This window comes from Eptatretus burgeri, chromosome 3 (assembly GCF_056783735.1).
Source record: "Eptatretus burgeri isolate ZD-2024b chromosome 3, Ebu_testis_v1, whole genome shotgun sequence".
NCBI lineage: Eukaryota > Metazoa > Chordata > Myxini > Myxiniformes > Myxinidae > Eptatretus > Eptatretus burgeri.
The window spans coordinates 7,783,161-7,796,687 of record NC_140963.1 but is presented as its reverse complement, the minus strand read 5'-3'; the positions used below and the strand labels follow the sequence as shown (position 1 = coordinate 7,796,687).

Below are 13,527 nucleotides of genomic sequence, written 5' to 3'. Positions count from 1 at the left end.
TTAAGTTGACTGGCTTAAGATCTTGGGATGTTAAGTTCGACCACCTGTCCTCTGTTAAATAACACCAGGTGGAATGACACAGCCTGTCATTCTTCCAAGGTCAGCAAAATGAGTACCAGCTTACTTGTAACAGGGGGCACCTGCATCAGCGGCACAGCTGCACTCGCAGTAATGATGCAACCAGTAGCCACACAGGTTGCATACAAAATGATGATACAAAGACGGTTCACTACCATCTCATGTCATCTTCCATCCTGACCCATTAGATTTTCTACCCATGTATGTTAACTCACCCCACATGTGCACACCAACTATCCTTCCACTCACTGACCCACTTGCTGGTCCGTGTCTGGTATTTCCCCACCACCCCATTGTCACTATGTTATCCTTCCAAGCACCGAGATTTTTGAACATGAAACCCCACACATTAAAAGTTAAGAACCTCTTGCACAGATTTCAAACAAACTTTATTGCATGAGGGACAAGAGCGCTGCCTCTTTAAGTACGTGGTCAAAGTGTGCTGTTACTGCCGCCACAGTCATCCATTGTTGTGATTGTACCCTCGGACTAGTCTGGAAAAAGGTTTTGGCCACAGAGCACCCAAAGCCCCAACACAAGGATGCATTTCGCATAGAAACGTGTGACAGCTGTGTCATAAACCTCAAAATAAAAACACAAGGTGAACATGGTGCGAGTAACGACTCGTGTTGCTATTCAAACCGAGTCAACCCTGGCCCTCTTAAAGGACTTACACCTCCACAAACGAAGTTCTGCAATCACAAATTGTCAATCATCTTAATCCTGTCACCCTACCAACGAACAACCAGGTCACCCTTTCACTACTTGTAGAACTCGTGCTCTTGTTCATCCTTTTTGATGTTGTTCTTATAAGCCTTTTCAAAGTCCTTGCCCAGCACGATGTAGCGGTTTTCCCGCACTGCCAGCATACCGGCCTTTCAAAGAGAGAAGGAAGAGGAAGAACAACGCAAGATGCTTCTCGAGCCTCAAAACATCCACAATTAAATTGTCAGAGTTTCACTTAATTTATCAACCACAGCATTGTTCATCGAGTAGCATTGTATTTAAATAAGAAATATCAGCTGATTTGCATTACTATATATATATATATATTTTATTTTTTTTTAACTCTGGAACGTCAATATACATATCATGAAACACCAAAGTGGAAGTGAACAACAACAACAAAAAAACAACAACACGTACCCACCCCATCACACCTCCTGAACCCCACTCACCTCTTGACAGATTGAGTTGATGTCAGCTCCAGATATGCGATCAGGTCGGGCCACATCTACAAGAGCTGGTCAAGGTTGAACTACACAGTAAACAATTCATGGTGAATGGTTTCCTTTGAATTGAACCCCATCGTAGGTGTGTGCAAATGTCAAAGCCACGATCTATATAATGCGTTTGTCAGCAATGTGACATCATCATGGCACGCCAAGGTAGGCAAGCAGATCCAATATCATGAATGCACAGATTACATTGGCCACACCGGAGAAAATCCTGGGCAATAATGTGAAAACATGAATGATCATGACACCAACAGCATAGCAACATGTGAACACATATGATTCGCGGGTAGGTCAAGTAGCGGAAAATAAAAACATGGACAGCTTTTATGCCCAATTACACTTGAACATTTAAAAATCACATCCTCTTTGCTTTACTTGACTCCCTGCCCACTCCCCGTTTCCTTCACTCCCCGCCCACTCCTCGTTTGCTTCATTCCTCGTTTCCTTCACAATCACTCCCCACCGACTCCTCGTTTGCTTCACTCCCCACCCACTCCTCGTTCGCTTCACTCCCCACCCACTCCTCGTTCGCTTCACTCCCCACCCACTCCTCGTTCGCTTCACTCCCGACCCACTCCTCGTTCGCTTCACTCCCCACCCACTCCTCGTTCGCTTCACTCCCCACCCACTCCTCGTTCGCTTCACTCCCCACGCACTCCTCGTTTGCTTCACTCCCCACCCAATCCTCGTTTGCTTCACTCCCCACCCACTCCTCGTTTGCTTCACTCCCCACCCACTCCTCGTTTGCTTCACTCCCCAGCCAATCCTCGTTTGCTTCACTCCCCGCCCACTCCAAAAAATGAGTTGCACACAATTGACCTTAAGCGTGAACACGCAGGCAGGATACAATCCTCAAGATCAACTTCGTCGGAAAGGTTCATTATGGACGTGATTGTAGAAAAGATGAGGCGTTTCTGCCGTCGGTCTGGCAGAGGAAACTCTATCTTGCGGTCCAAGCGTCCTGGTCGTAGCAGAGCTGGATCCAATGTGTCAGCTCTGTTTGTAGCCATTATCACCTTGGGACAGACAGACAGGACGTGCGAGTGACTTTTCAATTTTTCCTTACAAGGTCAGGACTCCAAAACGAGCTTGAATATGCACTGCACTGTGGCAATACACATTGCCTATGACAGCTACAAGTTTCATTCGGACCGAACGGGTTTGTCATCACAAAGGTTCAATGAACCACCTATTTGAGAGCGAGATATGTGGAAGAAAAGAAGGTGCATATAAGATGTTGAAAACTTTATAAAAAGGCAGCGAGACGATGAAAAAGATGAAATGTTTGATAATCATAAAAATATTAAAAGCCCAAGCTTATATGAAGTGTCCCGTACTGTTTATCATACCTTTACATTCACCGTCTGATCAAATCCATCCATCTGGTTGAGGAGCTCAAGCAGAATGCGCTGAACCTCTCGATCCGCTGAAAAAAAAAGAAAAAAAAAAGACAACACAAAACCCTCACCACAATGGGTTTGCACAATCATCGACAACGCACGCACGGACCAACAGCCACTCAGCACAAGCGATGAAAGTATTGACTCGCGGCGCTTGCCTCCGGTCTGTGCATCGAAGCGCTTGGTGGCAATGGCGTCTATCTCATCAATGAAGATGATGGCCGGTGCATTCTCTTTGGCGAGGCGGAAAACATCGCGTACCATGCGCGGACCTTCGCCCAAGTACTTCTGCACAAACTCCGAGCCGACGACTCGAATGAAAGCCGCTGGGTGCGCAAGATACAAACCAGAAAAGTAAACACACATTATGGTCTATATTCATTATGATCCAATGGACAAATAAAAATGTCAGACAATGATCGAAATGCAGACACGTTTTAACATTTGCTTTTCTTTCTAAAGCGAAGCGTTTTTACAAAATGTTTCCCCTTTCAATTATTACAATCACACATCCACATTCTCTTCAATCCCATCCTTCCTTCCACGTCTTCAAGACAGCTGGTCACCACCATCTCAGATCACCAGCAATCCAAAACCATTATCCTTTCGACTTCATTACCCTCCCCCCACTCCCCAAACCCACTTCCTTCCAAATTTCCAGTTATTTCTTCCGAAGAGTTTGCTTCTGTATCCTTCTTGTCTTCCCAGTGCATCCTCCCCGACCCTCTTATCTGTCCAAGTCTATCGCTATTTTATCTTTCAACCCTGCCGTTAGTGTTTCCCCACTCCTTCTTACTGTTCCTTTTTTCCGTGTTACGTCCTGACCCATTCAACGTTCTTGCTCTTCCACAAGCATTGACCTAACTCCAAAATAAAGGAAAAAAAAACCCCAACATGATAACATCATAATCACATGAAAATGACTTGACACTTTAGGAAAGAAAAAGACAAGAACAAATTTTGAACAAATGTTTCAAATTCAAATAAAGTTACTTTCATTGGTTTAACACAGACAAAACGAGACCAAACAGGTACTCCATTGGTGGAGCACAGCGTGCAGATATTACCTGTAGTATGGTGAGCAACAGCCTTTGCCAGCATCGTCTTACCACACCCTGGTGGGCCATACATGAGCACCCCACGGGGTGGATCAATTCCAATCTGGCAAGCAAGGAGCAATTCCTTAGTGCGATTTCCATTCGGGTTCAGAAAGAAAATCCATGATGGGAAGGGGAGTGGGAACAATACCAGGAACTAAAGTCCAGGGTATTGCCACTCTAAAGTGGTGTTCACACAAGTGTTACGTACACTACATCATTGTTGAGGCAAAAATCACCTTCCGTTGACGGATGCTCACGCTGGTTGCGGCTGATATACCTAGTTCATGTTGAGCAATGCAATGTTGTAAAAAGTGTTGCAGATACAGCAAATACAGACAGGAATTGTGTATAAATGAAGAACCAAGTAACAGAAGCAAACCAGTTTCAGCACTGGTGGTTATCAAGTAAACCAATTAAACTAAACATTGCAGAGATCTCTTGATTATATCATGAGAAAGAAAATAGTCACTGGAAAATTAATTGAAGTTGCCTTTACTGCGTAATTGTGGAATTCGCTTTCCATTTCAAGAAAGAAAGTTGAAAAACGAAAGTTTTTTTTTTTTTGAAAACACTTACATTTCTGAAATCAGCCTTTTACTTTAGAAATCCTGCTCCATCCCTTCATTTGTACATTCTGGTTGTTGGGGGCGACCTGCTTTATTACCTCCGCCACCGAAGGTGGAAGTAGGTTATGTTTTCACCCCTGCCTGTTTATCTGTGAACATGGGATCTCAAAAAGTTGTCGAAGGATTGGGCCGAAATTTGGTGGACAGGTTGGGTGTGTGACAAGGACGAATTGATTTGATTTTGGTGAAGATCTGGATCGAGATACAATAATTTTTAAAGGACCGTAATTCTTCACCTTTGAGAGCTGGGGCCAAAAACGATATGTAGCCAGATATTTCAAAAAGTTGTGGATGGATTCAGGCGAAACCTGGTGGATGATTTAGCGAGGTGACAAGAACAACCCGATTATATTTTGGTTCAGGTCTGGATGCAGATCCGGCCTATCAGTGGGATACAAAACATAAACTGTTCAGCCTGGCGGAGGTATGCTGTCTACCGAATGTCGTTCTGGTGTCATCTTGTGATGCCAAAAATGGCTTTGGTGCAACAATCCAATGCTTGGAAGTGGCACCTGTTTGTAGAGATCGAAGTGAGTGAGTGGCAGCTCCACCGCTTCCCGCACTTCCTGCTTCTGGATATCCATGCCTCCGATGTCCACATATGTGACGTCTGGTTTCTGGTCTGTACACAACGTACTCAGTCTGACCAGTTTTCATTGTGATGCAAACTCTGTTGATATAGAGAATGCTGGGGCTAGAGAAGGGTTTGTTACAACAAGGCAGGCAAAGACTGCATACACGTATCGACCGAACGCTGTTAACATCAACGGAAATACAAAGGGAATCAGTGCAAAGCTGCAAGAATTGTGGACGGAAGCAGTGAGGATGTGTTGAAGAGGTATACCAGCAGTGAGCATCGTGATACTGCTGTCAGCCTCTGGAGGAAGAACATCCACGAGAGCATTGCTGTGCTTGTGCAGAGCCACAGAGGCACTGGGTTTGAGCAACTCACGGTCAATGGTGCTCAAGATTCGCACGTAGTAGTTGGAACCTGGTTGGACAAACGAGGGAATGAATGACACAGCGTTCTCAAAGAAGCACTTTGGGAGCATTAAAGCGCTGGAGAAATATTTTTAAAAAACAAAACAATATAAACCGAAAGACTCGAGCTAACAAGACAATTGCTATTGTATCTTTCGTACCAGTGGTGGAACCAACAATCCCAGTATTCTGATCAACAGCCTCGAGGAATTGTCCAATGACAAGTGGGATGCTTTGGATGCGCTTCACCTCCTCCTGAGCATGCAAAAACTCTTTCTTCAAGTTTCTCTGCTCATCCTTGATGTACTCTTCTTGTACTTCCAAGAACTCCAGCTCACGCTGGAGTTTCTGAAAGACCAATTTAGGGAGATTAAAGAATGGGGGGGGGAGGAAATTGTTTGGACATGCTCGTTGTTCAATCCTTTGTTGGCTTTAGGTCACAAAATTAAAGAGCAAGTATCATTTTTATGTCACCAACTCTGACAAATATTATGTCAAGCACTTCATCTCACATGTGAATACGAGCACGGTTATCTGAGATCAAACTACGCCCTTGTTGTCGAAACCAATTCCAGACGATAGTCATTACTTGCGGTAAAAATGAATAATCAAGTTAAACTCTTCCCTGCGGGTCTTCAAGGTAGCAGTGCAGCACCAACTCGACCCATGATCTTTACTACCCCCATTAACCTTGCCCTATCCAAGATCTTGTACTCACAGGTTACAATGTTCTGCCTCCCTTCTCATTTATTTCATCGTTCGTCGATTAATCGCTTTGCATGCACATTGTCCCATTATTTGTCACATTGCCTTCCCACTCATCCATGAGGTTAGACTTTGTTTAACCAAATCGATATTTCTTCTTCTTAATGGCCACCATTATCCCACCTTTCATGTGGGGTCGGCCGGGGGAAGCTTCGCCCGAGACTTCACGAACCGGCTGGTCAGGCCTGACGTTCGACTAGTTAGGGCAGGAATTTGGAATTCGGCCATGGTGCTGGGGATAGCTCACCTGCTCTTTGCGAAGGACACCATGGGATTTTTAACGCCCACCAACGAATGCTGGTGGATGGGACTTCGGTTTAACGTCCATGCAGGGGACGGCACACACATTATTGAATCACCCTGCCTATGAAACATCAGGCTGACAGTTGAAAGTTGGGTCAGGAATTAAACCCAGGCTAGACAACCACGCGGCGAGTGTGCGTACTTCTAGGCCATCCTGTCAGCCCATGTCATCAAATCGATATTTTAAAAGAATAAATGCTTGTGTAACGAACTTCTAAGAACCGAGTAAGTTGAAATAATTACTGAAAAAAAAAAGAGACCGGCCCGCAGTCAGTGATGTATGACGAGCCCGGGGTTAGACGGGTAGTAAGGACTCGTGGACTCAGACGGACTCCCACACAATTTTGTGCATTTATTGCTCGTTTCAAACCGAAAGTTTGTTGCATTATCATTCTGAAATGAAGTTCAAGGGTGCACGCATGCAATATGCACGTGGAAGTTCAAGATCTGTGATCACCTATAATTTATAAAGGACTAGCAGGCGGATCTTGTTCCAAGCATACAACACGTTCTTCTAATAAAGACCTTTATATGGGCGGTGTATGGGTAGCTGACAGCTCTGTAAAGGCAAAAAATAAAAATAATAACCCGGGTTACATGCATAAAGCAAAAACATACCGACTGCTTATCTATCTATAATTCCAGCAGTGTGTGTGTGTGTGTGTGTGTGTGTGTGTGTGTGTGTGTGTGTGTGTGTGTGTGTGTGTGTGTGTGTGTGTGTGTGTGTGTGTGTGTGTGTGTGTGTGTGTGTGTGTGTGTGTGTGTGTGCGCGCGCGCGACCCCTGTTTCACGACAACCACTGGTCCGATCTAATTGAAACTTGCCACGTATATTGCTGGGGACCTGTGGATGTGCCTTTTCAAGGTTCGATATTAATCGGACAAGTGCTTCCCAAGTTATGGCCATTTATTTACCAACCAATCAAAGGACACGTTGCTGCGTAGGGCCGGTGCGCAGCCGGCCGACGATGACGTCACGTGCCGTGCCGGTTACGATGGGGATCGGTGCCTTAGTTACCGTGGCGGAGGAGTGGCAATGGTCAATGACAGCGAATGTCATGGCAAGCAAAGACAGGGAGGTAAACTTGATTTTAATGAACTCTGTGTGTGTAAGTATCACAGCAGTTGTTACTTCAATGCAAGCGATAATTCGTGGAATGCATGTGAACATTCTGTACGGGCACGCACCACTTCCGGATAGTGATGACTTGATGTATTCTAATTATATCTCGATTTCTTATGGCATTTATAGATAAACACAATGCCCGAATCCAGTTGTCGTTTACGAGAGTGAAGGAACGGCCTGTGTGGTTGTTTCTGGCTTGTGGTTTGAAAACTGTTTTTTTATTTTTTGCACGTATGGCCAAGTACTAGTGATTCAAAACACCTCACAGCAATGGAAAACGAAATGTCGATGCAATTTCTCTGAAATTAGCATCGTGGGTTTGAGGGTGATAAAAACAATAATAAAAAGTTGATGTTAAAATAAATGGATTAAATCTGAAATCGAAAATGTACTCAAATATGATACGATTCCACGTACTTGAACATGTATCTATTTTAATTTAGATCAACATAATCATATATTTCATTTGTATGGAAAGATCGACCTGACTATTAACAATGTGATGAGCAGGCCGACTTTTCAAGTAAGCTGAATTCAGTGAAAACAGAATTGCCCATCATTTAAAAGCTATGAAGGGATTTTTTTTATAAAAGGCACCAAGAAGTTGGCATGTGGGATGAAGAAAATGTCCAGATGTATTCGCTAAGCCCTAATCACTTCGAGATAATATATTTTCCCAGTCTGGGAGAAGCAGACTGACTTTTAACGTACATACTATATAAATTTATCAAAATGCCCAAAAGAGTTGAAGTTTGACGTCATTCCAGCATTCTGTGCCGGGAGAAGATCAACATGTCTGGATTTGAAATATATGTTACAACCATTCAACCAAGTCAAGCTGGGGCTGCACGAAGGCTGAAGATAAGCTTCACCTGGGGAAAGTCAAGACCTGACAAAGTTGGCACCAGCGTTTGAAAATTAAAAAAAATACTACGACTCACTGAAAACTATATAAGGAACTGAAATTCTCCATGTATTTCAGAGATCTGGAGCAAGTCTGAGTCCAGGTCCTCCATATGCGAATATGTATGTATTTGTATGTATTTGTTTATATTGTTTGTTAAATAAATGTTCAAATATACAGGATGACAGAAATTTCTTCGACAGTAGGGATTGGAATACTGCACTGTAAAGGGTGGGAAGGACTTGTAATACCCCCACCTGGAGGCAGCGCTACACATTGCACATTGAAAATTGACGTCCTCCCCTTACCCTCCCCAAGACCGCCGACGAAGATAAAAACACCGCCATACATTAATTGGGGTCATGCTGATCCTATGTAGCAAGTCTAGATGTAATCAGCCCAGAAACTGTAGGAGTGGTAACGCAACACACAACCACGGGTCTGTGAATTATAGTAAGAGTGTTCAAAAAGTACGTCACTATTTTTGATAAAATCTGATACCCCCCCACCCCCCAATAACGCTCCGCAAAGCTAGACCAGACCCCCCCACCCCACCAAGACATATTATTTAACGCTTAAAGCCGCTTCCCTCCCCTCCCCCAATTAAAGTTTTGTAAATTCAGTACAGTAATGAACTGATTAGTGTATATTTATTTTGTACACAACATGCTTTTCAGCATAATTATATTGTTCAAAATTCTGGTGCGCTCAACATAGCCGTGATATTAACGCGTTAGCACTAACCCTCAACCTAACAGAACCCTAACCTTCAACCTAACAGAACCCTAACCTTCAACCTAACAGAACCCTAACCCTAAAGTACACACTGCACATATAATTATAATAATTGTGAGTGTTCTGCACGTGAAATAAAACGAGTGTTGGTGCAACCCTGCACGACTTAAGATGAAGAAGATAGCAGATCGGTTGGACCTTCCCTCACGTATCGCACCCTCAGCTTTGCAACATGATCAATGTCTAAAATTAGTAAAAGATACGTGTAAACATCCCTAAAAATTATTTTGCTGAGTAAATAAGATAAATGCTGAGTACGTCCGTTTAAATGCACATTGATGGTTGACAAATCTTTTCTTAAAAATTGGAAACTTCACTTTCAACACAGCGATTTTTCCGTATGTGGTTTACTGTATTTTTTCTTTTTTTGTCCACACCACTCAAATCGACTTCCAAATCCGATCAACCAATATACTGTGTTGAAAGTTTCGGGGTAAAGTCACCATCCTCTCACATTTCTTGCTATCGCTTGCCAAGCCAGCCGTTCCAGCCGTTCGTTGAAGTGTTTGAGCCACTTGGTGAGCGATCTACAAGCTGATTTGGTAATGGAACACACCCCTAGATGTAGTGACATCACGGAAAAGTTCATCTTTTTTTTAAGGATCGACAGATCAATACAATCATTCTTGATCGACAGACTTCTATCTAATTTACCTCAAAATAGTAGTTACTACCCACCCCATACCAAAGTAAACATGTCCCCAATTGATAATAATGAAAAAGAACAGAAAAACTGAGCTGTTTTTTTTCACATCCACTTGTTGATTGATCACCGCTTCTATTTTTTTAAACATTAAAATAATTTTTTACATTTACATAAACAGAAATAAATTTGCTATTAACAATACACTTTCACAGCATAGGACCGTGACTCTGGCTCTGACTCAGACTGCCAAGGACTCGGACAGCTTGGACTCGGACCAGGTGGATTAGATGCCAACACTACCAGCAGTAAGGACACAGCATTGGATGCTTCAAATCCAGCTGAAGGAAGAACAATGAAAGACTGGATTATCGGTTTCTGGAATGCAACCTCGTCCAAAGTTGTATCGACATCAAATTTACAGGCACAACGTTGACACGCTCAAATCCATCAATCACATTTTCAAGATGCTGGATGGGTTTTGGTTTTAAAAAATAAAAATAAAAAAAAAAGGAAAAAAAAAGGCAGAAACCTGACTCCTTGCATACCTGACTTATTCGGGTCAGTATGGAAAGCTAAGATGGCAGGATAGGACAAGACAAGAAAAAAAAAGTACAAAAACACATAAGAAGACTGGATAAAAAGAAAGCATCTGCATGGGACCAGTTGTGCGGAAGACTTCTGCCACTGCCTACATAGACTACCATGCATGATAAGCATTAGAAAACACTCAAATAGAACAACACTATTAGAATACGTCTTTCAACCCAAACAAATCTCACTCTCACACTCCGAATGTACCGTCTGGCAAACCCTCCGATCCACTTTCTTCACAATCCTCTTGAATAAATTCAGTCACTCAAAATTCTGGGTCTCACTATCGACCATGGTCTTTCTTGGTCAAACCACATATTTATGTTGGCCTCCAAAGCCAGTCGCCGAATGGGCTTCCTCCATCGTAAAAAGCACTTCCATGGCACAACTGAACTCCCATCTACCTACAAGGCCTTCATCCGCAGCTTGATGGAGCTACTTCATCCGCAGCTACTGCTCTCTCCTCTGGATTGGTGCCCCCACCTTATACCTGCCCAGACTGATGCTGTGAAAAATAGGACTTTCAACACGAGTGGAATCTCCTGCTATGAAGCCAAGTCTATGGACACCTCACTTTCACATCGCAGACAGGACAGTGGTCACTGTCTTTTACCTCCTCCTTTCTAATCTTGCACCCTCTGCCCTCTCCATGCTTTGTCCCTCCAGGTATCTGCAGGGTGCACGTCCACCATCAGCCCCCCTCCCCCGCCTTTCTGATGAAACTACCTAAATGCAGGACCTCCACTCATTCATTCCCCTTTTTATCCCAGCATGTGGAACTAACTTTCACATCCTCTTCAATCTCATTGTCCCTCCAGGTCTTCAAGACAACTGGTCACCACCATCTCAGATCATCTCCAATCCAAACCCATGATCATTTACCCTTCTCAAGCCCACCTCTTTCCAAATGTCCAGATTTTCCGTCTTAAAAGTTTGCTCCTGTATCAGTGTTATGTTTGTGGGGTAGATGAAGGGATTTCAAAGGAAAAATAGGAGTGCATAGAGTAGCTTGGTCCGTGGATGTGTAGGAGACATCTCGATGTAAACCAAGTAGGAAAACTGTGTGCCTAAGTGCTACTTGTCACCACACGGGGGGTGGTGCGGTGTTAATTAGATAGGGATTAAGGATAATTTCCCCCAGTATGTAATTGCCCCCATGTGACCTTTTCTGACATTTTTGCATTTACAAGCCAGCAATAGGATCATGTCCTTAAAACAGCTACAACCGAGCTGCATGTCCAAGCAGACGAGAAGCCCCGCCTTCCCGGTTGTCGTACAAACAAGTCATGCCCTCGGAGTGGATGATTGAAAGGCGTGTCGTCAAAGGGAGTTCAGAAGCAAATGCAGTTCGGTGTGTGAATGAGGCAATCGCAACCAAGAGGAGGCGTCTCCTCCGCAACCAAAGGGAGAAAGAAGAACGTGAGGGGGGTGGGGGGGTGAGCTGCTCAGAGCAGGAGCAGAGTGAGGTTAGTCAGAGTTTGGTGTGAGTGATGCGATCAGAGAAAACAGAGCGCGTCTAAGCAAGAGAACGGGGAGGCACGTTGTTGCAGGAAGAGAGAGACACAGTCACAGATAAAGGATCAAAGCAGGACAGAAGCGAGAGAGGTAGGATTGGTGGTCGAAAGAGCAAGGCATTAAGGCTGGCTTTCCTTCAACGCATGAAGAAGACCGCACAATTCTTGTGTTCATGCTGAGGCGAGTTTGCCCACGTGTGGGACCAGTGCCAAAGCCACGTGTCGAGCCATCGGGGGAAAGAGACGGTGCCATTCTGCAAAGCAAAAGATCGACGTAGGTGAGAACGATCGACGAAGAGGCTGCACGGCGGTTGAGAGCAGATCGGTGCCATTTTGGGGAGCCCCCTCCCGCGCAGTGACAAAGTGGTTTGGTGACCTTCAAGATGCTGAGACCATCTCCTGGACCTGAAGCTAAGTTCCGAAATAAAGGAGGGATTTTTCTTTGTTTTATTCTGTCCCCTTGTTTGTATTTGAGTCAGTGTGGAGGAATCTCAAAATTAGATTGAGGTTACCTCACGTCTTGATTCATTTTCATTACAATTGTTGATGCTTCTGTTTATTAAATCATTATTTATTTAAGTTGCTGGTGTCCGTGTATCTCTTGTGGGTTTGAGAGTAAAAACCCTGTGCTGTGCTACCGTCCTGGTGAAGCGCCGAGATGATTCTTTCCTGCGTGCGCCACAATCTCTGAGAATCTTGGCTGTAAGCCTCCAGGAATTTGTTTGGCCACCTGTACAGGTAGGGGCAGACCCACTGGACAAGACAATATTGTCCACCCTTTGGGTTCTCCCGTTCCCTTCATCGTTCGGGTTCATGTATTTTGTCCCTCCGCCCTGCTATTGGCATTTTCCCATTCTCTTTCTTCTGTTCTTTTTGTTATGTTGCACCCTGATCCATTCTGTGTTCTAGCTCTTCCATGAGCCTTGACTCTGTGTAAAAATAATAATGAGAAGGGCACTCGGTAGAGCGCATACTTCCGCCACTTAATGCCTGATCCACGAGAACATATTGGGCCTAATACATTTTTGAAATATGATACACAGTACTTTTTTGTTATTGGCCCTTTCAATGGTGAAAAATCACTTTTTAAATTAAATAATTCCCTTATCCAGATCCGGATTTGGATCTTGACCAAAATCAAATCAATTCTTCCTTGTCACATGTCTGTGTCCACCAAGTTTCATCCGAATCCGTCCACAACTTTTTGAGTTATCCTGTACACAAAGACAAACAAATAGACAAAGGGGGTGAAAACATAACCTCCTTCACCTTCGGAGGCGGAGGTAATAATAATAATCGCACAGGTTTTGACGGGCCTAATGGCCTAATCTGGCATTGAAGTTCCTTGAAAGAAGGAGAGGAGATTGGGACCATACTCTGTGCAGAGCATTGGTGCCGCCTAAGCAGTCTCCTGGGCTATCGAGCACAATCCTGGACGGGTCGCCACTCCGACACTGTATA

The 13,527-nt window shown here is 44.0% G+C and overlaps 1 protein-coding gene across 2 annotated transcripts in view; it reads right to left on the bottom strand.

Annotated features, from left to right (window-relative positions):
- Positions 1–450: 450 nt before the first annotated feature.
- Positions 451–13,527, bottom strand: part of PSMC4 (proteasome 26S subunit, ATPase 4) — a 51,445-nt gene continuing 38,368 nt past the window's right edge. For both annotated transcript variants that reach the window (XM_085872354.1, XM_085872356.1), the window contains 9 exons: positions 5,585–5,771; positions 5,287–5,433; positions 4,955–5,064; positions 3,784–3,877; positions 2,875–3,042; positions 2,666–2,742; positions 2,164–2,332; positions 1,257–1,312; positions 451–953 (listed from right to left, as the gene is read on the bottom strand). In XM_085872354.1, coding sequence (XP_085728480.1) covers positions 840–953; positions 1,257–1,312; positions 2,164–2,332; positions 2,666–2,742; positions 2,875–3,042; positions 3,784–3,877; positions 4,955–5,064; positions 5,287–5,433; positions 5,585–5,771 — 1,122 coding nt within the window. In that variant the 3' untranslated portion in view covers positions 451–839. The remainder of the gene's footprint in view (positions 954–1,256; positions 1,313–2,163; positions 2,333–2,665; positions 2,743–2,874; positions 3,043–3,783; positions 3,878–4,954; positions 5,065–5,286; positions 5,434–5,584; positions 5,772–13,527) is intronic.